Genomic DNA, 27,993 nt, shown 5'->3' with positions numbered 1-27,993 from the left:
CATGATAAAGGTTAATGACCTAACATCAACACATCCTATAAGTTCAGTATACTAAATACACACACAGGTCACATGAATGATCCCACCAGTTTATACCACCATAGATACCACCCACCCACATGACATCCTGCACATGGTTGAGAGCTGTATAAAAGTTGTGCTTTCAGTTTTGATACTGAATTGCAAGAAACATTACTGATAATGAGTTGCTTACTGTGGAAGACAGTTACTCTCCTGAGCCTGGTTTGGGCTGTTGGAGGTGAGCTGGATAATAATACTAAAGTGAGATGTTTCCACTCTGTATGATGATTGTGTGCATTGTATGATTGTTTCTGTTAAGAAAACTCAATTATGAGACAGGAATAATTATATGAATTGAGCGAGATCTGTCGTACTCTATATATAGCTGTTATATACATACTGTTGCAATATCGTCCTGCATGGCAATATCGTCCTGCATGGCAATAGCTACAGCATATAATTATGACAATAATTATATAGTAAATATCATGGCAGCTTTGAAATTGAAAGAACAGTTGTAGACTATAATTATGGTAGAATCACAGAATGGTGTGGATACGATCAATTCTGCTAATAAAGTCGGTTAAACAGGTATTTGGTGAACGAGAATCACAACGTTCTCCTAGCTGTTGTAACTTTAGATGAATCTTGTACCGGTCTTGTTGCCATCCTGTTATGGTTGTGTCACTCATGCATTAGTATTCAGGCTGAAAAGGCTTCTGAAAACTTACATGCACACACCTATAGCCGCGGGATTATACACACTCAGGGAAATCCTGTGTACACACCAGCCATGCATATTTCCTGTTTGGAAGAATATGCAAGGATTTCCACAGGATTTCCTATAGTGTTAATTCTTGGGTGCGTAAATTGCATCTATATAGTGGCAGGAACACACACACACATTCCTCCTTTCTTAAATAGCATGTTTTTCATTCTCATGTAATTGTTAGCCATATAATATACGTATACCGTGTATACAGTGTTGAATGAATGTATACACATGCATGCATGTAGGGTTGGTAGATTATGCTCGAGATTACCAATCTTTTATGCTCAAGTAAACAGCCTATTATTCTTTTCAAATCGCCTATTATTCCCACATTATTCCTCCAAAGCACAACATTGGCCCATGTCGTTGCACAAGTAACATAATAATTATAATAATTGCCACGTAAATCTATTAACACTATAATATAAAATTGCAAGAAGATAATTAACCAGCAAATGTTTATACTATATATGACTCGTATACTGACCTGTATTTCTGTGAAACTTATTCAATCTATGGTGAAACCTGCCTATTATTCTCATGATTGCTATAAATGTGCCTATTATGCCAGCATAATTCTCACCAACAAAATTTACCTATAATAATTATGCTCAAAATTATGCTAGCATAATCTACCAACCCCTACATGCATGCATGTATTTATCTTGATTTTCGTGTCTGTATATATATACAGGACAATCAAGTGGAGATCTAAGGCTGGTAGGCAGCTTTAGACAAACAGGAGGCTCCTCTGGCAGACTGGAGGTCTATTACAATAGACAATGGGGGACAGTGTGTCAGGACAATTTCAGTCAAGATGATGCAGTGGTGGCTTGTCGTCAACTAGGGTTCTCAACCTACACTCAATACGGAACAGTTGGAAGGCTAGAGTGAGTGTGTAAGATCATCAGAAAATAACTTTCCATAGAATCATTCACCTTAGTTGAAGAAACATGTATATATACCATGTACTTTATTGTACAGTTTGTATACAGTTTCAATGAAATCTCATCGAACTCAATAGCTAATTTCTATATAGCATATAATTATGGTCATAAAATCATTTCCTCCTATAACTATATTTATAAATTCTTCGAACCTTTGTCAAGTATATCACTGCATGCATGTATTATAGCTGGTGCAATTGTGTTAACATAATCATTACCTCCTATAGTTTCTCTGAAGCTTCATCATTCACTCCGACATGGTTGGACGAGCTTCGTTGTCGAGGAACTGAGAGCAGACTCGGTAATTGCCGTGCTAACCCTATCGGAGTTGAAGATTGCACCCATTCTGAAGATATTGCCTTGGTCTGTACTACAAGCACTACTGCAAGCACTGCAAGTAAGAGTAGTACCGGTATATACTATAGCCAGCATTCTTCTATTAATGAATTGTGTTGTTTTTAGGCCCAAATGGAGACCTGAGGCTGATAGACAGGTCAGGTCAAACAATAGGCTCCTCTGGCAGACTGGAGGTCTATTACAATGGACAATGGGGGACCGTGTGTGATGACCTCTTCGGTCCAAATGATGCAGTGGTGGCTTGTCGTCAACTAGGGTTCTCAACCTACACTCGATACGGAACAGTTAGAACGCTAGGGTGAGTGTGTATATTATAGACTCGTCATTGAGTAATACTTACTGACTAGACATCGGATCACATCCATCATTCTATAATTATATAGTTTGTGCAATATTTTTGATAATCATAGATTCTCCCAACCTTCATCATCCACTCGGACATGGTTGGACAATCTTCGTTGCTCAGGAACTGAGAGCAGACTCATTAATTGCCCTGCTAACCCTATCGGAGTTGAAGATTGCAGCCATTTTGAAGATATTGCCTTGATCTGTACTACAAGTAAGTCAATAGTAGTATCAATTAGTGTGCATGGCGGAGACCTTTAGTTCGGAATTCACATAAGATAGCACAAGACGCTACTTGTGCATTTGCTCCAGCGTGGTTGTAAAATGCTTGCCACCTATAGTAAGCAGTAAAACATTCAACTACAGTGGAACCTCCATAAAACGGACACCATTGAGGAACAGCCTTTTGGCCGTTATAGAGAGGTGATCTTCCGTGAGAGGTTTCGATTGCCAACTATGTATGCAGACTCATAGTATGAGTCATTTCTTGCTGCAAATGAATCTTGGAGCTTTGCTAACTGCTTCCCTCTCAACTCTGTATAACGAGCAGCTTTCTAGTCCCCAACAAGCTTTAGCAATGGAAAATAACCTCCCGGAACGGACAGCCACACCAAGAATTAGCAGAAAATTATTGCTGAGATAGCATTATTTTGCACAATCGTGAATACCTAGCTGTAGCTTGTCCCTACAGCCTTTTCAAAGCTTGTAGGTAAATAGGTGTAAAAAATGTCATTTAAGTATAACTATTGGCTATTTTGTTGTACTTTTAATTGTATAGCTTTTAGTTGAGTCATTGAAACCGCGGCGTTCAATCAAGGAATCAAATAGAGCCTTATAACCAACGCGCATTTACATTCTGGTTGCTCCTGAGAGGTTGCTTTACATTGAAGTCATTGTAGTTTCAATCCGGACCTGAGCTTTTGGCCGTTATATAGCATGTGGTTGCTCTTTGGAGGTGGTCGTAATGGAGGTTCCACTGTATATATATAGCAGTTGCTGCAGTGGCGGATCCAGACAGGTTCCATGGAACCCCCCCCTTTCACACAAGAACACACTGGATGGTTCTGCAATTGAACTTCATGTTAATAATCAAGTGGTATTCTCAGTGTATTACCGTATAGCGCGAAATGTTCGAGGGGCTTAATTTTCGCGGATTTCGTGGGTCAGCAATGCTACACGAAAATTAATTCCACGAAAATTGTTCGTTAATTAGAATTATCTCCTTCTTTCCAGCCTCCACCAGCTAAATACGTCATCAAGTACGCAGGATCCAGTTGCATATACGTACAGGTAGCAAGCTAGCTATGTCTATTCTAAAGTTTTTCTCTAGAGCTAGAGTTGATGGTGAGCATGATGGACGCTACCCTGGAGTAAAGCTCCCACATCCCAGTGGATCCCTCGCTAGACACATACCCTCACGTGCAATCACTTCAGCCAACAAGCAAGTCAATGATGTGCTTACCTCACGTAGTATGGGAGCTAAGCGAGGAACCTATATGTTAATAAGTGCTCAGAAGAAGGCTGAAATCGGGAGAAAGGCAGCGGAGTATGGAGTAACTGCTACTGTGCGCTTCTATGCCTCAAAGCTCCCAGATCCCTTGAAGGAGAGCTCAGTAAGGGATTGGAAGAATGCCTTTCTTAAAGAAAAGAAACGATTGAGAAGTGAAGGGAAGGAGGACACAGAAATTGATGAGCTTCCCTTAAAAAAGAGAGGCCGGCCATATTTACTAGGAGAAGAAACAGAGATGCAGGTTAGAGCCTACCTCAAAACCATACGTACACATGGAGCTGTATTGAACACTGCAATTGCTATTGGGTGTGCAGAGGGCATTGTGCGAAGCAAAGACAAAAGTCAACTAGCCTCTAATGGGGGCCACATCACCTTCACAAAAAGCTGGGGCAAACATATTCTTGAGCGAATGGGCTTTGTGAAAAGAAGAGCATCTACAAAGGCGAAAGTGAGTGCTGAAAATTTCGCAGCCATTAAAGAACAGTTTTTGTTAGATGTGAAGACGGTTGTAGAAATGGAAGAAATCCCTCACGACCTTATAATAAACTGGGATCAAACTGGTATCCATTACATTCCAGTTAGTTCTTGGACCATGGAGAAGGAAGGAGCAAAAAGGGTTGAAATCGCAGGAGTAGATGACAAGAGGCAGATTACAGGTGTATTTGGTGCCTCCCTCACTGGTGACTTCCTCCCTGTCCAACTTATCTACACGGGAAAAACTCAGAGATGTCTTCCGAGCATTAAATTCCCTTGTGATTGGCACATTACCTTCAGCTGCAATCACTGGGCTAATGAGCGCACAATGCTTGATTATGTTGACAAAATTCTTGTTCCTTACATCAGCAAGAAGAGAAAAGAACTCAAACTTCCACCCAACTACCCTGCTCTTGTTATTTTTGATCAATTCAAAGGGCAGATGACAGACCCAGTACTTAAAAAGCTCGATGAAAGCCACCTCCACCGAGTATTTGTTCCTGCTAACTGCACTGATAGGTTACAACCACTAGATGTCAGCGTGAATAAAGCCGCTAAAGAGTTCATGCGGGGAAAATTTCAGGATTGGTATGCAAAGAAAATATGTGAGAAACTCGCTGACGACCTGCCAGTAGTACCAGTTGATCTCAAACTGTCTATTGTTAAGCCAATTGGTGCTAAATGGTTAATGGAACTGTATGACTATCTGATATCCAAACCTGAAATCATGATCAATGGCTTTAGAGGTGCTGGTATAGTGGCCTGTCTTTCTGACTAGTGTGCATTCTTAATTATTATTCTATTATTATTATGATGATTCTCTGCAACACAAACTGCATTCCAATAAAAATAATATTCAATAATGCCATGCACAATGGTAATAGTTATTCAGAGGGGAACATCGGCAAAACACCTGACTCCAGACAGTTCACTAAGTGCTGCCGCATTAATGACTGTACATAGGATCCTGGATTAGTCCCATAGGCAAGGCTGGTAGCGTTAGCTATCGCAAAAAGTCCACAGTCAACTACACCTTCTTGCTTTTGGGATTCCACCATATTAATGAGCGATGCTTGAAAGATATTTAAAATTATTTCCCTTGTAGCACCAACAATTGTTTCATAAAGAGAATCATATACATTCACAACTCCTTCTTCACAGTCAATGGCTGACACCACTATCCAATGATTTCCACGGGTGTGGACAATTTGAAGTTGGTTTGACGATAGTGTCTTCTTTGGACCGTCGTTACATGTTGTTCTCGTAAGACACACTGTTGGCTGCAGGCCATTGATGTGTGGGAATTGTTTCTTGAGTAACTTTTGTGCATACTCCATGTGTAAATCTGTTAGTTGTCCTCCTTCGCTGATGATTTCGGTAAGGTCAGCAATGTTTACTCCATTCACTGTGCATACTTTTTTGTTTACTGGCAGTTCTTCGTCAGTATCATCACTCTCTTCTTTAATTGTTGGCAGTTCCTCAGCATTACTGTCTACCGCTGTACAGTCGGATTTATTGTGAATTTTGGCCAATTTTATAACTTTGTTTACAAGTTTGATATCACCTTCAAACTTCAAGACACAGGGTATCTCCAATCCACCTTGTACTAAATCGCTTGAGTAGCGTCTCAAGCTTGTTACCTGGCATGTGATAGTACCACCGCGCTGCAAAAATAGGGAGCAGAGGGTAGAGATCTTCCTTGGGATGTGGCCTATAGTAAGGCTTGATTTCCTCACAGCAACAGCGTACCGATCGCGTACATTTGCATGCTCTGTAGCACAACATAACTCTTCTCCAATATGTGGATGCCATACAGCTTGGTAGACATGGTATCCTCGAATCATTGATTCCATTTCAAAGATAGATGTAGTAGTCATACTGCACCGGCGCTAGAGCTAGCTAGCTAGAGCTAGACATGCTAGAGATGATAGATGAGACGTACTGTACTGTACAGCTGCCTGCAAACACTTACATAGTGCATAGCGAAAATTTAAGGCGTGGCCTAGAAGTGTTTCCTGTTAAACATAACATTAAAGGTGTGGCTTCCGGTAAGCAGTCATTTCACGAACATTGTGCAACGAAATGCTTTTAGAGGCCAATCCACGAAATATAAGTGCCTCGAAAATTTCGCGCTATACGGTATTAAGGACTGGGACCTTCAATTATTGCTGAATCAGCTAAAACGCAGCCACGCCCACGATTTTTAATATGTTTTGTGTGTAAAAATTTTGTGCAGCTACTGATCTTTTTTAGTTCTAAAAACGGTGTTCTAAACCTTCCTTTTAGCTCTTAATTCTTAGTGTAGTAGGTAGTTCAGACATATCTGCTGGGAGAGAGCCACTTCTTTGGCCAAAGGTGAGATTTTGCACAAAACTTAGTCTTAGGCCACTCCAAGTGACACTCTGGTTTCTGGTCCTGAAGTTTTTCTAATTGCATGCGGGCGGGCGGCTTTTCTCATTATGTCATTATCAATTTCACCTCATTATTTTGCAAATGAATATCATTATCACACTATTTTGTACCACATGGACCATTCTGCGCATGCGTAGTAGAAATAATGAGATAGAAATCCAATAATGAGATAGAAATCCAAGAATAAAATCTGATGCGGGCGGTGGACCAGAAACCAGAGTATCACTTGGAGTGGCCTTACAGCTGACAATAAGTGACATTTTTATTTTTATAGGCTAATAACTTACTCTAAATAGAACATGATGCTCTCTCCCAGCGGATATGTCTGCTTAAGCCTTTGAACTACCTACTACACTAAGAATTAAGAGCTAAAAGGAAGGTTTAGAACACCGTTTTTAGAACTAAAAAAGATCAGTAGCTGCACAAAATTTTTACACACAAAACATATTAAAAATCGTGGGCGTGGCTGCGTTTTAGCTGATTCAGCAATAATTGAAGGTCCCAGTCCTATACCTAGCCTCGATCCCAGGCCGCACTTCCCACTAGGGAAGTGGGCCTGGTATCGACTGCTTGCGCATGCGCTAATATCCCCCCCCCCCCGGTATCTGGGGGCTTTGGATAACATCGTTTATGCTCAGTAAAACTATGACATCACAACGAAAGGAAGTGGATTGAAGGAAGTAGATAGAAAGTTCGATTGAAGGTTTCTAGCCCATCGGATAGCATTCTCTGATAGCTACCCTTAGCCTGCTATGTTAACAAAAGACTCACAGCCTGCAACAGTGTGGATGACGATCGTCTGAAAGGAGTGACGGCTGATAAGAGCCTATATGGACAGGCCACGCCCATTTTTAACACTAACTTTGGTGAAAGTCTACTATACTACTGCTACTGATTCTATCAGAGGAAAATAGCAGTACAACAAACCTACACAGCTCTGTCTCTAGCTAGCTAGCTATATAGCTCTGTGTATGACTTTTAGGATATTTCCTCTGATGTTCCAGTATTATAGAAATATTTACGGGAAAAAAATCCAATAATCTTGCGCATGCGCAAGCAGTCGATAGCAGGCCTTCTTTCAAAGGCCGGTGAAGGAGGCTATAATATACCTGAGTTAGTCCGTGGCCATACTACAATCTATGTATGTACAATGTACGTATAGCTTTAGCTATATGAATGCTCCATCTATTCCGTTAGAGCTCTCTCAGATCAAGTTCCAGCCATGAAGCGAAGCTTGTTTTTCCACCATTTCAGCCATCAACTCGTAGGTGGGCGTGGCCCCACACATGCATACATGCAACTTAAATTATTAACACGAAGCGCAATGGCCGTAACCACTACACAGCAACCGCCACGTGGTAATCATGTATTATGATGCATGCGTAATGCACGGGGTAGCCATGGCTGACCATCATAATTATACATACAATAATTATGACTATAATTATTACAGACCACATCGACATGCACTGACATACTTTATTTTTATGCAGCATCGGCGTCCAGCGTATCTATCGGTATTGGAGTGTCTGTTCCTGTCATCTTCATCATTTTCGTGTTTGTGATTATCGTCTTGTTCTGTAGTATCGTAAGAAGGCGTCGCCTGAATAGCCCCCCACCCAGGAATCTAAACTCTAACACTACGTCGACAGCTACAACGACCGTCACAAATACACAAAATACAGCCTACTCCATGAATCAAAGATCTTCAAACTCTAATCAACCTCCCCCTCCAAATGTTCATGGGCCTCAACCAGCAGCTGCCTACCCGACTGGACAATATGCCGCCCCCTCGTACCACACGTCCTACCCTCAGCAACCCCCAGCCCCAAGTTATCCTCAGCAACCCCCAGCCACTGCAAAACCACCCCCTGCACTGTATTTTTCTGGCGGAGAAGCCCCTCCACCATATCCGGGATAACTTTTGATGTCTCATATTATAGCTCAATTTTGTAGCTCAATAATTATTATCTTTTCCAATTCTCTTATTTTATACAATGTCACAAAACTGTCTATTATAATCCATACATGCTTGCCATCAACTCAACGCCCTGCAGTTATGCGCATATGTATAGTCAATGCTACCAAAATGTATAAATATAGTTGTAAGTAGCTACAATTGTCACGTTAGCCGCCACCGCCCTGTCAGTAGCCTACTAGCCTTATCTAAGTTATTTGCAGCAAGACAAAATTATATAGGTCACATGCATTATAGTAAAGGGTGAAATTGGGACTGGCAAACTGACTGACAACGTGAGTGTATATAGGGAATGACCCAACATGCAGAATATAAACATGAAGAAGATATTAAAGGGTAATATGCACATGCACAAGCATGCAGAAGTACTGCTTTGATACAAGTGCAATAAGGATAAAGGTTAATGACCTAACATCACAACATCCTGAGTTCAGTAATACTCAGTCACATGGATGAATTCATACCACCCACATGACATCCTGCACATGGTTGAGAATAGCCTCGATTCCAGGCCGCTCTTCAAGGGGCTGGAGTCGAGGCTAGGTTGAGAGCTGTATAAAAGTTGTACTTTCATTTTGATACTGAATTTCAAGAAACATTACTAATAATGAGTTGCTTATTGTGGAAGACAGTTACTCTCCTGAGCCTGGTTTGGCCTGTTAGAGGTGAGCTGGATAATAATAATTATTTCCTAAAGTGAGATATTTCCACTCTGTATGATGATTGTGTGCATTGTATGATTGTTTCTGTTAAGAAAACTCAATTATGAGACAGATATATATGAATTGAGCGAGATCTGTCGTACTCTATATAGCTGTTATAATAATTACTGTACATACTGTTGCGTTATCGTCCTGCATGGCAATATAGCTATACAGCATATAATTATGACAATTATTATAGTAAATATCATGGCAGCTTTGAAATTGAAAGAACAGTTGTAGACTATAATTATGGTATAGAATCACAGAATGGTGTGGATATGATCGATTCTGCTAGTTAAACAGGTATTTGGTGAACGAGAATCACAACGTTCTCCTAGCTGTTGTAACTTTAGATGAATCCTGTACCAGTCTTGTTGCCATCTTGTTATGGTTGTGTCATGCATTAGTATTCAGGCTGAAAAGGCTTCTAAAAACTTACATGCACACACCTATAGCCGCGGGATTATACACACTCAGGGAAATCCTGTGTACACACCAGCCATGCATATTTCCTGTTTGGAAGAATATGCAAGGATTTCCACAGGATTTCCTATAGTGTTAATTCTTGGGTGCGTAAATTGCATCTATATAGTGGCAGGAACACACACACACATTCCTCCTTTCTTAAATAGCATGTTTTTCATTCTCATGTAATTGTTAGCCATATAATATACGTATACCGTGTATACAGTGTTGAATGAATGTATGCACATGCATGCATGTAGGGTTGGTAGATTATGCTCGAGATTACCTATCTTTTATGCTCAAGTAAACAGCCTATTATTCTTTTCAAATCGCCTATTATTCCCACATTATTCCTCCAAAGCACAACATTGGCCCATGTCGTTGCACAAGTAACATAATAATTATAATAATTGCCACGTAAATCTATTAACACTATAATATAAAATTGCAAGAAGATAATTAACCACCAAATGTTTATACTATATATGACTCGTATACTGACCTGTATTTCTGTGAAACTTATTCAATCTATGGTGAAACCTGCCTATTATTCTCATGATTGCTATAAATGTGCCTATTATGCCAGCATAATTCTCACCAACAAAATTTACCTATAATAATTATGCTCAAAATTATGCTAGCATAATCTACCAACCCCTACATGCATGCATGTATTTATCTTGATTTTCGTGTCTGTATATATATACAGGACAATCAAGTGGAGATCTAAGGCTGGTAGGCAGCTTTAGACAAACAGGAGGCTCCTCTGGCAGACTGGAGGTCTATTACAATAGACAATGGGGGACAGTGTGTCAGGACAATTTCAGTCAAGATGATGCAGTGGTGGCTTGTCGTCAACTAGGGTTCTCAACCTACACTCAATACGGAACAGTTGGAAGGCTAGAGTGAGTGTGTAAGATCATCAGAAAATAACTTTCCATAGAATCATTCACCTTAGTTGAAGAAACATGTATATATACCATGTACTTTATTGTACAGTTTGTATACAGTTTCAATGAAATCTCATCGAACTCAATAGCTAATTTCTATATAGCATATAATTATGGTCATAAAATCATTTCCTCCTATAACTATATTTATAAATTCTTCGAACCTTTGTCAAGTATATCACTGCATGCATGTATTATAGCTGGTGCAATTGTGTTAACATAATCATTACCTCCTATAGTTTCTCTGAAGCTTCATCATTCACTCCGACATGGTTGGACGAGCTTCGTTGTCGAGGAACTGAGAGCAGACTCGGTAATTGCCGTGCTAACCCTATCGGAGTTGAAGATTGCACCCATTCTGAAGATATTGCCTTGGTCTGTACTACAAGCACTACTGCAAGCACTGCAAGTAAGAGTAGTACCGGTATATACTATAGCCAGCATTCTTCTATTAATGAATTGTGTTGTTTTTAGGCCCAAATGGAGACCTGAGGCTGATAGACAGGTCAGGTCAAACAATAGGCTCCTCTGGCAGACTGGAGGTCTATTACAATGGACAATGGGGGACCGTGTGTGATGACCTCTTCGGTCCAAATGATGCAGTGGTGGCTTGTCGTCAACTAGGGTTCTCAACCTACACTCGATACGGAATAGTTAGAACGCTAGGGTGAGTGTGTATATTATAGACTCGTCATTGAGTAATACTTACTGACTAGACATCGGATCACATCCATCATTCTATAATTATATAGTTTGTGCAATATTTTTGATAATCATAGATTCTCCCAACCTTCATCATCCACTCGGACATGGTTGGACAATCTTCATTGCTCAGGAACTGAGAGCAGACTCATTAATTGCCCTGCTAACCCTATCGGAGTTGAAGATTGCACCCATTTTGAAGATATTGCCTTGATCTGTACTACAAGTAAGTCAATAGTAGTATCAATTAGTGTGCATGGCGGAGACCTTTAGTTCGGAATTCACATAAGATAGCACAAGACGCTACTTGTGCATTTGCTCCAGCGTGGTTGTAAAATGCTTGCCACCTATAGTAAGCAGTAAAACATTCAACTACAGTGGAACCTCCATAAAACGGACACCATTGAGGAACAGCCTTTTGGCCGTTATAGAGAGGTGATCTTCCGTGAGAGGTTTCGATTGCCAACTATGTATGCAGACTCATAGTATGAGTCATTTCTTGCTGCAAATGAATCTTGGAGCTTTGCTAACTGCTTCCCTCTCAACTCTGTATAACGAGCAGCTTTCTAGTCCCCAACAAGCTTTAGCAATGGAAAATAACCTCCCGGAACGGACAGCCACACCAAGAATTAGCAGAAAATTATTGCTGAGATAGCATTATTTTGCACAATCGTGAATACCTAGCTGTAGCTTGTCCCTACAGCCTTTTCAAAGCTTGTAGGTAAATAGGTGTAAAAAATGTCATTTAAGTATAACTATTGGCTATTTTGTTGTACTTTTAATTGTATAGCTTTTAGTTGAGTCATTGAAACCGCGGCGTTCAATCAAGGAATCAAATAGAGCCTTATAACCAACGCGCATTTACATTCTGGTCGCTCCTGAGAGGTTGCTTTACATTGAAGTCATTGTAGTTTCAATCCGGACCTGAGCTTTTGGCCGTTATATAGCATGTGGTTGCTCTTTGGAGGTGGTCGTAATGGAGGTTCCACTGTATATATATAGCAGTTGCTGCAGTGGCGGATCCAGACAGGTTCCATGGAACCCCCCTTTCACACAAGAACACACTGGATGGTTCTGCAATTGAACTTCATGTTAATAATCAAGTGGTATTAGTCCGTGGCCATGCTACAATCTATGTATGTACAATGTACGTATAGCTTTAGCTATATGGATGCTCCATCTATTCCGTTAGAGCTCTCTCAGATCAAGTTCCAGTCATGAAGCGAAGCTTGTTTTTCCACCATTTCAGCCATCAACTCGTAGGTGGGCGTGGCCCCACACATGCATACATGCAACTTAAATTATTAACACGAAGCGCGATGGCCGTAACCACTACACAGCAACCGCCACGTGGTAATCATGTATTATGATGCATGCGTAATGCAGGGGGTAGCCATGGCTGACCATCATATACATACAATAATTATGACTATAATTATTACAGACCACATCGACATGCACTGACATACTTTATTTTTATGCAGCATCGGCGTCCAGCGTATCTATCGGTATTGGAGTGTCTGTTCCTGTCATCTTCATCATTTTCGTGTTTGTGATTATCGTCTTGTTCTGTAGTATCGTAAGAAGGCGTCGCCTGAATAGCCCCCCACCCAGGAATCTAAACTCTAACACTACGTCGACAGCTACAACGACCGTCACAAATACACAAAATACAGCCTACTCCATGAATCAAAGATCTTCAAACTCTAATCAACCTCCCCCTCCAAATGTTCATGGGCCTCAACCAGCAGCTGCCTACCCGACTGGACAATATGCCGCCCCCTCGTACCACACGTCCTACCCTCAGCAACCCCCAGCCCCAAGTTATCCTCAGCAACCCCCAGCCACTGCAAAACCACCCCCTGCACTGTATTTTTCTGGCGGAGAAGCCCCTCCACCATATCCGGGATAACCACGGGTATCTTGATGTCTCATAATTATTATAGCTCAATTTCTTAGCTCAATATTATCTTTTATATACGATGTCACAAAACTGTCTATAATAATCCATACATGCTTGCATGGTATTTGGCCAGAAACTGTCATTTCCCAAATATGAACTTTGAGCTGGGACACTGTTTGTGATATAGATAATTATATAAAAAATTATGTTTTCAGACAATCATAAGCTATAATTATAGATTGGCTAATTATTTTTGGACTTAGTGCTTTCACTTTCTATAGATACACTTTACATGAGCCCAGTGCCAATTTAGTACATGTATACAATGTTGGACCATGAATAATATTAATATTGGGATTCGTCATCACTAATAAACCACAGACACCAACAAAATTATGATGTCAGAGATCAATAATACAATTCAAGGGTCAAATACATGAGGGAGTTGTGCACATTTGAGGCCAGTAACGTAATTTTATGGTAAAACCTCAATAAAGGGGACACCTCCGAATAACAGACAAACCTCCTGCACCAACTTGACAAATGTGAGGTTCCACTGTACCTTGCTATGGCCATGTGCACTGAGGCATAATAAATGGTTGGAGATTTCACTACAGTACATACAAGTTGTCACCGCTGCCGCATGCCATCAGCGGTGACAACTTGTATGTACTGTAGTGAACATTGCCATCAACTCAACATGCAGTTATGTATATGTATAGTCAATACTACCAACAGGTATAGATATAGTTGTAAGTAGCTACAATCATCATGTTAGCCGCCACCGTACAGTCAGTAGCCTACTAGCATTATCTAAGTTATTGCAGCAAGACCAAATTATATAGGTCACAGTTTGTTATTATAGTAAAGGGTGAAATTGGGACTGGCAAACTGACTGACAACATGAGTGTGCAGGGGACTAACCCAACAGGATACAAACAGGACATGGAAGAAGATACTATAATGGGTAATCACTATACACACCAAGCATGCAGAAGTACAGCTTTGATACAAGTGTAATAAGGATACTAGGTTAATGACCTAACATCAACACATCCTAAGTTCAGTACTGAATAGATACTCAGTCACATGAATGATCCCACCAGTTCATACCACCCACATGACATCCTATACATGGTTGAGAGCTGTATAAAAGTTGGTGCTTTCATTTTGATACTGAATTACAAGAAACATTACCAATGATGAACTGCTTACTGTGGAAGACAGTTACTCTCCTGAGCCTGGTTTGGGCTGTTAGAGGTGAGCTGGATAATAATAATAATTTCCTAAAGTGAGATGTTTCCACTCTGTATGATGATTGTGTGCATTGTATGATTGTTTCTCCTAAGAAAACTCAATTATGAGACAGGAATATATATGAATTAATTGAGCGAGATCTGTCGTACTCCATATAGCTGTTATAATAATTACTGTATACAGACTGTTGCATTATCGTCCTGCATGACAATAGCTATACAGCATATAATTATGATTAATTATATAGTAAATATCATGGCAGCTTTGAAATTGAAAGAACAGTTATAGACTATAATTATGGTAGAATCACAGAATGGTGTAGATACGATCAATTCTGCTAATAAAGTCGGTTAAACAGGTATTTGGTGAACGAGAATCGCAACGTTCTCCTAGCTGTTGTAACTTTAGATGAATCCTGTACCGGTCTTGTTGCCATCTTGTTATGGTTGTGTCATGCATTAGTATTCAGGCTGAAAAGGCTTCTGAAAACTAACATGCACACACCTATAGCCGCCAGATTATACACACTCAGGGAAATCCTGTGTACACACCAGCCATGCATATTTCCTGTTCGGAAGAATATGCACGGATTTCCACAGGATTTCCTATAGTGTTAATTCCTGGGTGCGTAAATTGCATCTATATAGTGGCAGGAACACACACACACATTCCTCATTTCCTAGATCACTATAAAGCATGTTTTTCGTTCTGTTAGCTATACCACAGTTATATGGGGAATATATACATGTGTACTGTGGCATGCATGCAGTTGCATTTCGTGCATGTTAACTTATTGGTCCGTGGCCATGCTCACCGTATATGTACATGTATACAATGTGTAAGTAGAATAGCTGTTCTGTTAGTCTAGAGCTCTCTCAGATCCACTTCAGTCCAGTCATGAAGCGAGATTTGTTTTTCCATCATTTCAGCCATCAACTTGTAGGTGGGTGTGGCCCCACACATGCATACATGCAACTCAAATGATTAACACGAAGCGCGATGGCTGTAACCACTATACACAGCAACCGCCACGTGGTAATCATGTATTATGATGCATGCGTAATGCATGGGGTAGCCATGGCTGACCATCATACATACTATATATTATACAGACCACATCGATACTGACATACTTTATTTTTATGCAGCATCAGCGTCCGGCCTCGACATCAGTATAACATTATCTATCGTTGTTGGATTTATTCCTATCATCGTCGCCATCTTCTTGTTTGTGATTATGTGTATTATCGTAAGAAGGCGTCGCCTGGCTCGCCCCCCACCCAGGAATCTAAATACTAACACTTCGTCAACAACTACAACGACCGTCACAAATACACAAAATACAGCCTACTCCATGAACCAAAGATCCCCAAACTCTAATCAACCTCCCGCTCCAAATGTGCATGGGCCTCAATCAGCAGCTGCCTATCCGACTGGACAATATTCCGCTCCCTCGTACCACACATCCTACCCTCAGCAACCCCCAGCCCCTTATCCTCAGCAACCCCCGGCCCCTGAAAAACCGCCCTCTGCACTGTATTTTTCTGGCGGAGAAGCCCCTCCACCATATCCGGGCTAACTTTTGATGTCTCATATTATAGCTCAATTTCATAGTTCAATATTCTCTTTTCCAATTTATATATACAATCACAAAACTGCTATTATAATCCATACATGCTTGCATGGTATTTGGCCAGAAACTGTCAATTCTTTTATCTCCCAAATAATTATGAACTTTTCAACTTTGAGCTGGGAAACTGTTTAATAAAAAACTGGCTAATAATTTTTGAACTTAGTGCTTTCACTTTCTAGATACACTTTACATGACCCCAGTATGTGGGTCTATTTAATAAGAAGCCCTATTTAGCTATATACAGTGTTGGATCATGAATAACATTAATATTGGGATTTCGTCATCTCTAATAAACCACAGACATCTAAAAAGTTATGATGTCAGAGGTCAATAATACAATTCAAGGGTCAAATACATGAGGGAGTTGTGTTGAGGTAACTAAGTTAAGTTACCTCAACACAACTCCAGTAACCTTATATGGTATAACCTCCCAATAAAGGACACCTCTGAATAACGAACAAAACCTCCTGCACCAACTTGTGAGGCTCCACTGTACCTTGCTATGCATACGCACCGAGGTATATATTAGTTGCAAGCATAATTATATAGCTACAATCGTCATGTTACAGTCAGTAGCCTACTAGCTCTTATTTGCAGCAAGACCGTTTATTTTGGTAAAGGGTGGAATTGTGACCCGACAACATTGTGTGGGGAATGACCCAACAGGACATGAAGATATTAAAGGATGATCACATCTTTGATACAAGTGTAATAAGGATAAAGGTTAGTGACCTAACATCAACCATCATAAGCCGTTCAGTACTGAATAGATACTCAGTCACATGGATGATCCCACCAGTTCATACCACCCACATGACATCCTATACACATGGTTGAGAGCTGTATAAAAGTTGTGTTTTCATTTTGATACTGAATTGCAACAAACATTACCAATGATGAACTGCTTACTGTGGAAGACAGCTACTCTCCTGAGCCTGGTTTGGGCTGTTGGAGGTGAGCTGGCTAATAATATTAATATTTCCTAAAGTGAGATGTTTCCACTCTGTATGTATGATGCCGGATTGTGTGCATTGCATGGTTGTTTCTGCTATAGAAAACTCAATTTATGAGACAGGAATATATGAATTGTGCGAGATCTGTCGTACTCTATTATCGTTTACTGTTATACAGACTGGACTGGTCTTGTTGTCGTCCTGCATGGCAATAGCTCATATTCTCAAAACTTACATGCACACCTATAGCCGCCGGATTATACACACTCAGGGGAATCCTGTGTACACACCAGCCATGCATATTTCCTGTTTGGAAGAATATGCATGGCATATCCACAGGATTTCGTCTAGTGCTTCCTGAGTGCGAAAATTGATTAATTTATCCATAGAGGTTCACACCTTCGTGTATTGTTAGCTATACCACGTACAGTTAGTATCTGGAGTTATATGTGTACCGTGTATACAACAGTGTTGGATGTATATATACACATGCATGTATTCATCTTGATTTTCGTGCATGTATATAATTATATACAGGACAATCAAGTGGAGATCTGAGGCTGGTACGCAGGTCAAGCGATACAGGAGGCTCCTATGGCAGACTGGAGGTCTATTACAGGGGACAATGGGGGACAGTGTGTCAGGACAATTTCAGTCCAAATGATGCAAAAGTGGCTTGTCGTCAACTAGGGTTCTCAAGCTACACTCGATATGGAACAGTTGTAGCGCTAGGGTGAGTGTGTAAGCTCATCAATCAAAATAATATTGTTAACATTTCATAACTTTCCATATATAGAATCATTCACCTTAGTTGAAGAAACATGTGTATACCACGCGTACTTTAGTTTGTATACAGTTTCAATGAAATCTCATCGAACTCAATAGCTAATAATTTTTATCTATAAAAATAATTATGGTCATAAAAATTTTCTCCTATACCTAATTCTTCAAACCTTTATCAAGTATATTAGCATTGCATGCATGTAATAAATTTATTATAGCTGGTGAAATTGTGTTAACATGATCATTTTTCCTCCTATAGTTTCTCCCAAGCTTCATCATCCACTCGGACATGGCTGGATGAGCTTCGTTGTCGAGGAACTGAGAGAAGACTCATTAATTGCCCTGCTAACCCTATCGGAGTTGAAGATTGCACCCATTTTGAAGATATTGCCTTGGTCTGTACTGGAGGTACTACAACTGGAGGTACTACAAGTAAGTCAATATAGTATAGTAGTATCAATTAGTGTGCATGGCTGAGAGCCTTTAGTTTGGAATTCCCAAGGGGCTATACTTGTGTATTTGCTCCAGCGAGGTTGTAAAATGCTTACCACCTACCGGTAGAACATTCAACCATAATATTATATATAGCAGTTGCTGCTTAACAAATGTGATATTCGCGAAGTGGTTACAGCCAAGCAGTGTCTTATACTGTCGATTCTTGTCGACTGGCTGACCACCATACATAGATTATGACTGTAATATCTAAATACAGACCACATCGACATGTACTGACATACTTTATTTTATGCAGCATCGGCATCGGCGTCCAGCGTATCTATCAGTATTGGAGTAACTGTTCCTATCATCTTCGTGTGTTTGATTATCATCTCGTTCCGTTTTATCATAAGATTTTGTTGCCTGAATCGCTCCCCACCCAGGACTCTAAACACTAACACTACGTCGACAGCTACAACGACCGTCACAAATACACAAAATACAGCCTACTCCATGAACCAAAGATCCCCAAACTCTAATCAGCCTCCCCCTCCAAATGTTCATGGACCTCAACCAGCAGCTGCCTACCCGACTGGACAATATGCCACCCCCTCGTACTACACATCCTACCCTCAGCAACCCCCAGCCACTGCAAAACCCCCCTCTGCAGTGTATTTTTCTGGTGGAGAAGCCCCTCCACCATATCCAGGCTAACTTTTGATGTCTCATATTATAGCTCAATTTCGTAGTTCAATATTCTCTTTTCCAATTTATCACAAAACTGCTATTATAATCCATACATGCTTGCATGGTATTCGGCCAGAAACTGTCAATTCTTTCATCTCCCAAATACGAACTTTTCAACTTTGAGCTGGGAAACTGTTTGATAGATAAAAAACTGGCTAATAATTTTAGGACTTAGTGCTTTCACTTTCTAGATACACTTTACATGACCCCAGTATGTGCCTATAAATAAGAAGCCCTATTTAGCTATAATATTATACAGTGTTGGATCATGAATAACATTAATATTGGGATTCGCATCACTAACACCACAGACACTATGATGTCAGAGGTCAATAACACAATTCAAGGGTCAAATACATGAGGAAGTTGTGCACATTTGAGGCCAGTAACGTAACTTTATATATAATTATGGTATATTATAAAACCTCAATAAAGGGGCACGTGATGCGTAACTTCTTCTTTTTCTTTCTTGCCTCCAACACCTCCGAATTAACAGACAAACTTCCTGCACCAACTTGTGAGTCTCCATGCACTGTATACCTTTCTATGCATGCGCACCAGGCATAATAATGGTTGGAGACTTCACTACAGTACATACAAGTTGTCACCGCTGATGGCATGAACTTGTATGTACTCAACGCCCTGCAGTTATGTAGTCAATGCTACCAACAGGTAAATATAGTTGTAAGTATATATTATACGCAGCAAAAACACATAATTATGTTATATGGGATGCATCTACAATCGTCATGTTAGCCGCCATGCACCGTATACAGTCAGTAGCCTACTATAGCCTTATCTAAGTTATTGCAGTAAGACCAAATTATATAGGTCACAGTTTGTTATTATAGTAAGGGTGAAATTGCCAGGGACTGACAAACTGACTGACAACGTGAGTGTGTATGGGGAATAACCCAACAGGATATAAACAGGACATGAAAGAAGATATTAAAGGGTGATCACACTATATACACACAAGCATGCAGAAGTACAGCTTTGATACAAGTGTAATAAGGATAAAGGTTAGTGACCTAACATCAACACATCATGCAGTCACATGAATGATCCCACCAGTTCATACCACCCACATGACATCCTATACACATGGTTGAGAGCTGTATAAAAGTTGTGCTTTCATGAATTGCAAGAAAAATTTTACCAATGATGAATTGTTTACTGTGGAAGACAGCTACTCTCCTGAGCCTGGTTTGGGCTGTTGGAGGTGAGCTGGATATTAATAATTATGATTATAATTATACTGATGTGACCAGGAGCAATTATTTTAATGCTGTCACTATATCACTCAATTGTGAATGTCAAACTAGTTCACCATCTTGTATTACTCTTCTATATACTCTTATGATTGTGTGCTATTCTGTATGCTAATAAAACAGGTATTAGGTGAATGAGTCGATGTTCTCATAACTTAGTTGCACAGGTCTTAACTTGTTGCCATCTTGTTATATGGTTGTGTCATGCATTAGCATTCAGACTGAAAAGGCTTCTGAAAACTTACATGCACACCTATAGCCGACAGATTATACACACTCAGGGAAATCCTGTGGATACGCCAACAATTATTTCTTTACGGCTAAAATATGATATATACAGTAGACTCTCGTTAATCCGGTCACCCTTGGAACCATGCAGCTTGGCCGGAATAGCGAGGTGGCTGCAGCTCAGGAAATAGCCGCGGCTTTAAAACGACCTTACCTCGAATTTAATGACTACTTTTGTGGTTTTTGTCTCGAGGATAATGTAAGATAATGAATCATTCTATTCTCTATTTAAGTGTAATCCAATTTTATTTGTTAAACCACACCCAAAACGTCATATCTGGCCGTAATATACGTTAAAATTACATTGAAAACCTTGTTTGGGACAGCCAGCACTGGCCGGTAAACGGAATAGCGAGTGGTCATACTTCAGGGTGAGTTTTGTGCAGTAAACATATAGCTAGCATTCCGTGCCAAGCCAAATGGCCGGTATATCGAGGTGGCCGTACTTCAGAGAGCCGGAATAGTGAGAGTCTACTGTATCTATATATGCGTGCACAGGATTTCCTAGTGTTTCCTGCATAAATGTGTAAATTGCTTCATCTATAGTGCGTGCAGGAACACACACACACATTCCTTCAGTTCCTACAAATCTTTTTTTTTTGTCCGTGTATAATTGTTAGCTGTATACTACTGTTATGTGGGAATACCAACTGGCCTACTCATAATTAAGAGAAATTGCACTAGCTCTATAATGTTACGCCTTTCATTATTTGAGCGAGATCTGACCCATACTCTGTTAACAATGAGAAAAAGAACAGCTTGTATATATACTGGTATAACTGTAGCTGCAATGAGATCATAGAGTCAACATTGAATGAGCTAAGGAGTATTAGTATAACGCTGACCAATTAAATACAACGTTCTGTTCTATAAGCTTCAGATAATTAAATACAACATTCTGTTCTATAAGCTTCAGATATCATATCCTATCATAAATTATGCATGGGTGGGAGGGATATGGCCTATAATACTGATAATCAAAATAAGAAAAGTAACTGCAGTATGTAGATAGTGTACAGAGCTTCTCACTGTGCATGTTGTAATTAATGGTAATAATTATACTCAAATAATGTTTAGATTTCAAGCGAGGTGAAAAGGGTTGTATATATAATAATTTTATTATCAGTGTTGGTTGTACAATCATACATTGTTCTTAATTTTCATGTTGTATATACAGGACAATCAGATGGAGATCTGAGGCTGGTAGACAGGTCAGGTGGAACAGAAGGCTCCTCTGGCAGACTGGAGGTCTATTACAGTGGACAATGGGGGACAGTGTGTGATGACAGCTTCACTCCAAATGTTGCAAGTGTGGCTTGTCGTCAACTAGGGTTCTCCACCGCCACTCGATACGGAACAGTTGGAACACTAGGGTGAGTGTGTAAGCTTATCACTGCCATAACTAGTGTTCAAGCTGGCGCTGTGCTAATGCCTCTCGCCATGATTTGCTTTCGCTCAAAAGTATAGAAGAGAAAGTATAGAAGAGGAAAAAGTGTATAAAATAATCTGTCTAAAACTGACTTGCAATTGTATAATTATGGTATCATTGTTGTGTTTTGTGGCTGCTTATACCAGGACCTCAAGGATCTAGGAAGCAACAAAGAAGAAGATTTTGTTTTCAATTAATTATAAGCGGAAGTGCATAATTATTTCATAAAGTTAGCTTATCTATATAAAGTCACTGAGAAGAAAAGACTTATTACATGCATCTATTGTTGTATTATGTGGCTTTAATACCAGGACCTCAAGAAAGAAGAAAATTGGATCTGTAGTTCATGCAGTGTATAATTATAATATTTAAGAAGAAAAGACTTGTGTATATGCATATTGTTATCTATAGTAGTGTTTTGTGGCTTACCAGGCCCTCAAGAAAAATATGATTCTGCCAGGAGGATCTGGATCTGGGGAATGAGCGCGCATGCGCATTACATCCATAGGAATAATTAAAGGGTGTGTCCAAAGAGATCAATTTCACAAATGGCTACTGCTAGCTAGCTGTTTTAACAGGTATTTTCTGAGTCTTGTAGCTAACAAAAAGCTAGCGCTTTAGTGCAAGGCTAACTCATATGTTGAATAGAAAGTTTGTGCGGACAGATGATGCTATGAAAGATTCTGAAGAGACTGCAACAGCCTTCAATGTGAGTCAAACTAGCCATAACTCGAGAAAGAAGCTTTAGTTTGCTAATCCACGAATCAAAATCCAAGAGAACGTGGCTAGAAGCCTATACAAGCTGTTAGTTTTCGTCGCATTGCAACCGTTGAGCAGTTACAGCTGGAACAGACACACAGACACACACAGACACACACACACACACACACACACAGTCAGCTTTACCGTATCCCTCGTGCGGCTACGCCTCGAGGCATAATGACTCACCATCATCATCTTCACAAAACATGTATTACAAACCAGGGGTGATTTTGAGGGGCTGAAGCCCCCCCCTTTTGAAAAAACTACCTATGTATTGCTAGTCTGAGGTTACAACAATTTCGCCACCAACCTTGTTACTTATGCATCTGCATGTAGACTCACTGACTTAAGAGATGCTATAGACAATAGCCAAGTCTAGCTACTAACAGTATAAAGGATGTAGGCTAGCTAGCTGGACATACTAGCTAGATCTAGCTAGCTAGAACTAATAAAGTTGCATAGGTCAAACTATTGCTGTTGCTGAGTCAGCTCCTTGTGCAATGTTTTGTAGCCTCGATCATATCCCAGGCCTCTTTTCCTAGCACAATGCCTTGTGAAGGAGGCTATTGTGCATGCTGTTGAGCTGCAACATGGAGCAGATCTCAGACGTTTTCAGCTAGTTGCAAGGAAGCAGCCTTATCTCCTCTCACTCTCAGTGCAGTCTGGGTAGGCATTGTGATTCTTTTATGTACCCTGCAAGAGTGCATGAATGTAGATGTAACATCTACAGTATACATCCTTTTGTTGATTAGAACGAGTTTTTTGTATTAACTTTTTCATATTCAGTATTCACTTATTAATATGACAGTTTAAAGGTAAAAGTGTGAGCAAATTGTAAAAAGCAAAACATTTCGCCTCCGGCGAGGCGGAAGGGGGATGCTCCCCCTTCCATACCCACCGGCCCCCTGGGTGGCTCCGCCACCCTCGTACAGGGCTTTGCCCCTTTCTACTAGCCCCCCCCTTTCATTTTTCCTGGATCCGCCCCTGCAAACTGTCCCCCATTGTCCACTATAATAGAACTCCCGTCTGCCAGAGGAGCCTCCTATTTCAGTTTCATCATTGAACGCAAATTTCTATACAGCTTTTACAATAATCATTTTCTCGGAGCTATCTATATATATATACAGTTTCTTCAAATCTTGATCAATCATAATTTTATACTGCATGCATTTAATTTCTTATAGCTAATGCTATTGTGTTAGTATGATCATTACCTCCTATATAGTTTCTCCCAAGCTTCATCAACCACTCGGACATGGCTGGACGATCTTGGTTGCTCAGGAAATGAGAGAATACTCATTAATTGTCCTGCTAGCCCTATCGGAGTTGAAGATTGTACCCATTCAGAAGATGTGGCCTTATCCTGTACTGGAAGAACTACAAGTAAGAATACATGAGTATTATACAAGAGCATTGCTATAATAATTATTTATACACTCCAATTAGCCATATAGAGCCATGTAATGAATTGTATTGCTTATAGGTTCTCCAACTGGAGATCTGAGGCTGGTGGACAACTCAGGCCAAACAGGAGGCTCCTCTGGCAGACTGGAGTTCTTTTACAATGGACAATGGGGGACAGTTTGTCAGGACAACTTCAGCCCAAATGATGCAATAGTGGCTTGTCGTCAACTAGTGTTCCGGCCATACATTCGATATGGAACAGTTGGAAGGCTAGGGTGAGTGTAAGCTCATCAGAAGAAATATTGTTAGCTTTTCATGGCTCACCATCTTGAATACTATGTACTTTATTGTACAGTTTGTATACAGTCAATGAAATCTCATTGAAGTCATAGCTAATCATAAATCATTTTCTCCTATAACTAGATTCATCAAACCTTCATCAACCATATTCATTTCATTCGTGTAATAAATGTATTATAGCTGGTGCAATTGTGTTAACATAATCATTCCCCCTGTAGTTTCTCTGAAGCTTTATCATCCACTCGGACATGGCTGGACGAGCTTCGTTGTCGAGGAATTGAGAGTAGACTCATTAATTGCCGTGCTAACACTATCGGAGTTGAAGATTGCACCCATTCAGAAGATGTGGCCTTGATCTGTGCTGCAAGTTTTGCAAGCACTGCAAGTAAGAATTTGTATAGTGCAAGTAGTGTATGTATTACTATATACATAGTCATAGTCAATAATTATATTCTGTAAATGAATTGTGTTGTTTAGGCCCAAATGGATACCTGAGGCTGGTAAGCAACTCAGGTCGAACAGGAGGCTCCTCTGGCAGACTGGAGTTCTATTACAATGGACAATGGGGGACAGTGTGTCAGGACAACTTTGACTCAAGTGATGCAAGAGTGGCTTGTCGTCAACTAGGGTTCTCAACCTACACTCAATACGGAACAGTTGGAACGCTAGGGTGAGTGTCACAGTATTATCGGTTCATCATTGAGTAAATTTACTGACTTGACATCGGATCACACCCATCATAATTATATATATCATTGCATTCAGTTTGTACACTTCTCGAACTTTAATTTATATAGTTTGTTCAATATTTGTAATTGTTGCCCAGTGAGTGGGCAGATCAAAGCAATCCAGTGCTCCATATATGGCATGTTGCATTGCTTTTGGACTTACGATATCCACCATCCCAATAACTCATTTGGTCCCTTTTCTTTTACACTAGTTGTGGGAAGAAACTAAAAATTTACTAATGAATTCTATCAAAATATTAAGATTTATAGGGAATAACTTGACCAATCAGAAGAGTACTTTTGACGTCATTGGGCAACAAGTTAGTTATTGTAGGCTCCCTCATGCAACATGCCATATATTGCACTCGTGCTGGGCAATAACTAATACTAATCATTTCTTTCCTATAGTTTCTCCCGACCTACATCATATGATACTCGGACATGGTTGGACGAGCTTCGTTGTCGAGGATCTGAGAGCAGACTCATTGATTGTCCTGCTAATGCTATCGGAGTTGAAGATTGCTTCCGTTTTGAAGATATTGCCTTGTACTGTACTGGATGTAAGTCAATACTAGTATAATGTGTGCATGGCTGAGACCTTTTAGCTCGAAATTCACATAATTATAGTATAGCCCATGCAGGATTATAACCATGCTCTATAGCTACTTGAGCATTTGTCCTCCGTGGTTGCAAAATACTTGCCACCTAGCGGTAAAACATTCAACCATATAGCGGTTGCAGCCTAACAAATGTGATTTTTTTCAAAGTGGTTACAGCCACGTACGTCACGCACGCACTGCATAATTCTACAGCTGCACTTCGTGCATGTTAACGTATTGGTCCGTGGCCATGCTCATCTAAACAGCTATATATGTATACATGTACAATGTGTATAAGTGCTATATGGATGCTCCATCTGTTTTGTTAGAGCTCTCAGGTCCAGTTCCAGTCATAAAGCGAAGCTTGTTTTTCCACATTTCAGCCATCAACTCGTAGGTGGGCGTGGCCCCACACATGCAACTCAAATTATTAAGACGAAGCACGATGGCCATAACCACTATACAGCAACCGCCACGTAGTGATGCATGCGTAATGCACACGGTAGCCATGTCACTGACCACTATACATAAATATGACTGTAATATCTAAATTACAGACCACATCGACATGCATGCACCGACATACTTTATTTTTATGCAGCATTGGTGTCCAGCGTATCTATCGGTGTTGGAGTGTCTGTTCCTGTCATCATCATCATTTTCGTGTTTGTGATTATCGTCTTGTCCCGTAGTATCATAAGAAGGCGTTGCCTGAATCGCCCCCCACCCAGGAATCTAAACACTAACACTACGTCGGCTACAACGACCGTCACAAATACACAAAATACAGCCTACTCAATGAACCAAAGATCCCTAAACTCTAACCAGCCTCCCCCTCCAAATATGCATGGGCCTCAACCAGCACCTACCTACCCGACTGGACAATATTCCGCCCCCTCGTACCACACGTCCTACCCTCAGCAACCCCCAGCCCCTTATCCTCAGCAACCCCCAGCCCCTGAAAAACCGCCCCCTGCACTGTATTTTTCTGGCGGAGAAGCCCCTCCACCATATCCGGGATAACTATATATGCATGCATGGGTATAATGCCCACAATTCAAGTACCTATTGACCGATAGTGATAGCAAATTAGTATATCTGCTGTATATACTTGATGTCTCATAGCTCAATTTTCATCTCTCCTTCTGATATTAAATTTGTTGTCAGAATAATTATGATAAAGCACTTACGCATGCATATACTGGTGTATAGGGACCATTATTAATTTAGTTATTTTTCGGCTTTGGACTTATGATACTTTCTTATTGTCCTGCTAACTCTATCGGAGATGAAGATTACGCCCATTCACAAGATAATATGTAGCCTTGGCCTGCACTGGAAGTAAGAGTCAAGTATCACTATTATGCATTACTGAGATCAAAATTAATATCTCAAATTCACTGGATAATATACACAGTCATGCTTATTGACGCTGATATATTTTATACAGCATTCACTTCCTCATCATCCGGCGTCTCGGTTGGTCTCGGAGTGGCTATTCCTTTCATCATCATCTTTGTAGTTAAACTGCATAATTATGCTAATAAACAAAGCATCAATGTGTTGTCTGGATGCCAAGATTAACTTAAACGAACATTGCAGTATTTCGTTGGTGCAAATTTTAAACTACCTCTAAATACTGATAGAGTCTACACCCGGTACCCTAAAAAGCAACATGCACACACATATGGCTGTACATAGCTCTGCTTGGCTGGCTGACACTGAATACGGATTGAGTGACTCTATAATGATATTCATACTTGTCGTGGTTCATTAAATACACGCAGTCACCACATCCTATGCATCCCTACACAATCATGGTATTTAAGGTGTGCCTTCACTGCACTGTTCATAACTATAAATA

At 40.3% G+C, this 27,993-nt stretch overlaps 4 protein-coding genes across 6 annotated transcripts; 3 read left to right on the top strand and 1 right to left on the bottom strand.

Moving 5' to 3' along the window:
* Nucleotides 1-99: 99 nt before the first annotated feature.
* Nucleotides 100-8,869, top strand: LOC135336544 (neurotrypsin-like). The gene is made up of 6 exons (XM_064532399.1): nucleotides 100-259; nucleotides 1,488-1,683; nucleotides 1,968-2,137; nucleotides 2,203-2,395; nucleotides 2,508-2,656; nucleotides 8,332-8,869. Exons 1-6 carry the CDS (start codon nucleotides 202-204, stop codon nucleotides 8,757-8,759), a joined length of 1,194 nt encoding a protein of 397 aa, XP_064388469.1. The 5' UTR covers nucleotides 100-201; the 3' UTR covers nucleotides 8,760-8,869.
* Nucleotides 5,311-6,303, bottom strand: LOC135336575 (uncharacterized). The gene has a single exon (XM_064532430.1). It carries the CDS (start codon nucleotides 6,301-6,303, stop codon nucleotides 5,311-5,313), a length of 993 nt encoding a protein of 330 aa, XP_064388500.1.
* A 454-nt stretch (nucleotides 8,870-9,323) lies between the features above and the next one.
* LOC135336545 (neurotrypsin-like) lies at nucleotides 9,324-13,904 on the top strand. The gene is made up of 6 exons (XM_064532400.1): nucleotides 9,324-9,481; nucleotides 10,695-10,890; nucleotides 11,175-11,344; nucleotides 11,410-11,602; nucleotides 11,715-11,863; nucleotides 13,122-13,904. Exons 1-6 carry the CDS (start codon nucleotides 9,424-9,426, stop codon nucleotides 13,547-13,549), a joined length of 1,194 nt encoding a protein of 397 aa, XP_064388470.1. The 5' UTR covers nucleotides 9,324-9,423; the 3' UTR covers nucleotides 13,550-13,904.
* A 346-nt stretch (nucleotides 13,905-14,250) lies between these two features.
* Nucleotides 14,251-27,318, top strand: LOC135336496 (soluble scavenger receptor cysteine-rich domain-containing protein SSC5D-like). Of its 3 annotated transcripts, XM_064532319.1 has the most exons (10): nucleotides 17,977-18,116; nucleotides 18,426-18,598; nucleotides 18,918-20,570; nucleotides 22,085-22,280; nucleotides 24,324-24,481; nucleotides 24,582-24,777; nucleotides 25,021-25,187; nucleotides 25,280-25,472; nucleotides 25,939-26,090; nucleotides 26,731-27,318. In XM_064532319.1, exons 3-10 carry the CDS (start codon nucleotides 20,510-20,512, stop codon nucleotides 27,150-27,152), a joined length of 1,545 nt encoding a protein of 514 aa, XP_064388389.1. In that variant the 5' UTR covers nucleotides 17,977-18,116; nucleotides 18,426-18,598; nucleotides 18,918-20,509; the 3' UTR covers nucleotides 27,153-27,318. The 3 variants fall into 3 exon arrangements, with proteins under 3 accessions (XP_064388391.1, XP_064388388.1, XP_064388389.1); XM_064532318.1 differs by lacking the exons at nucleotides 18,426-18,598; nucleotides 18,918-20,570; nucleotides 22,085-22,280 and adding exons at nucleotides 14,282-14,800; nucleotides 15,946-17,384 and having other exon boundaries at nucleotides 17,921-18,116; XM_064532321.1 differs by lacking the exons at nucleotides 18,426-18,598; nucleotides 18,918-20,570; nucleotides 22,085-22,280 and adding an exon at nucleotides 14,251-14,800 and having other exon boundaries at nucleotides 17,921-18,116.
* The last annotated feature ends 675 nt before the right edge of the window (nucleotides 27,319-27,993 follow it).

This window comes from Halichondria panicea, chromosome 5, assembly GCF_963675165.1.
Source record: "Halichondria panicea chromosome 5, odHalPani1.1, whole genome shotgun sequence".
In the NCBI taxonomy this organism is placed as follows: Eukaryota; Metazoa; Porifera; class Demospongiae; order Suberitida; family Halichondriidae; genus Halichondria; species Halichondria panicea.
This window is presented reverse-complemented; position numbering and strand designations above follow the sequence as displayed.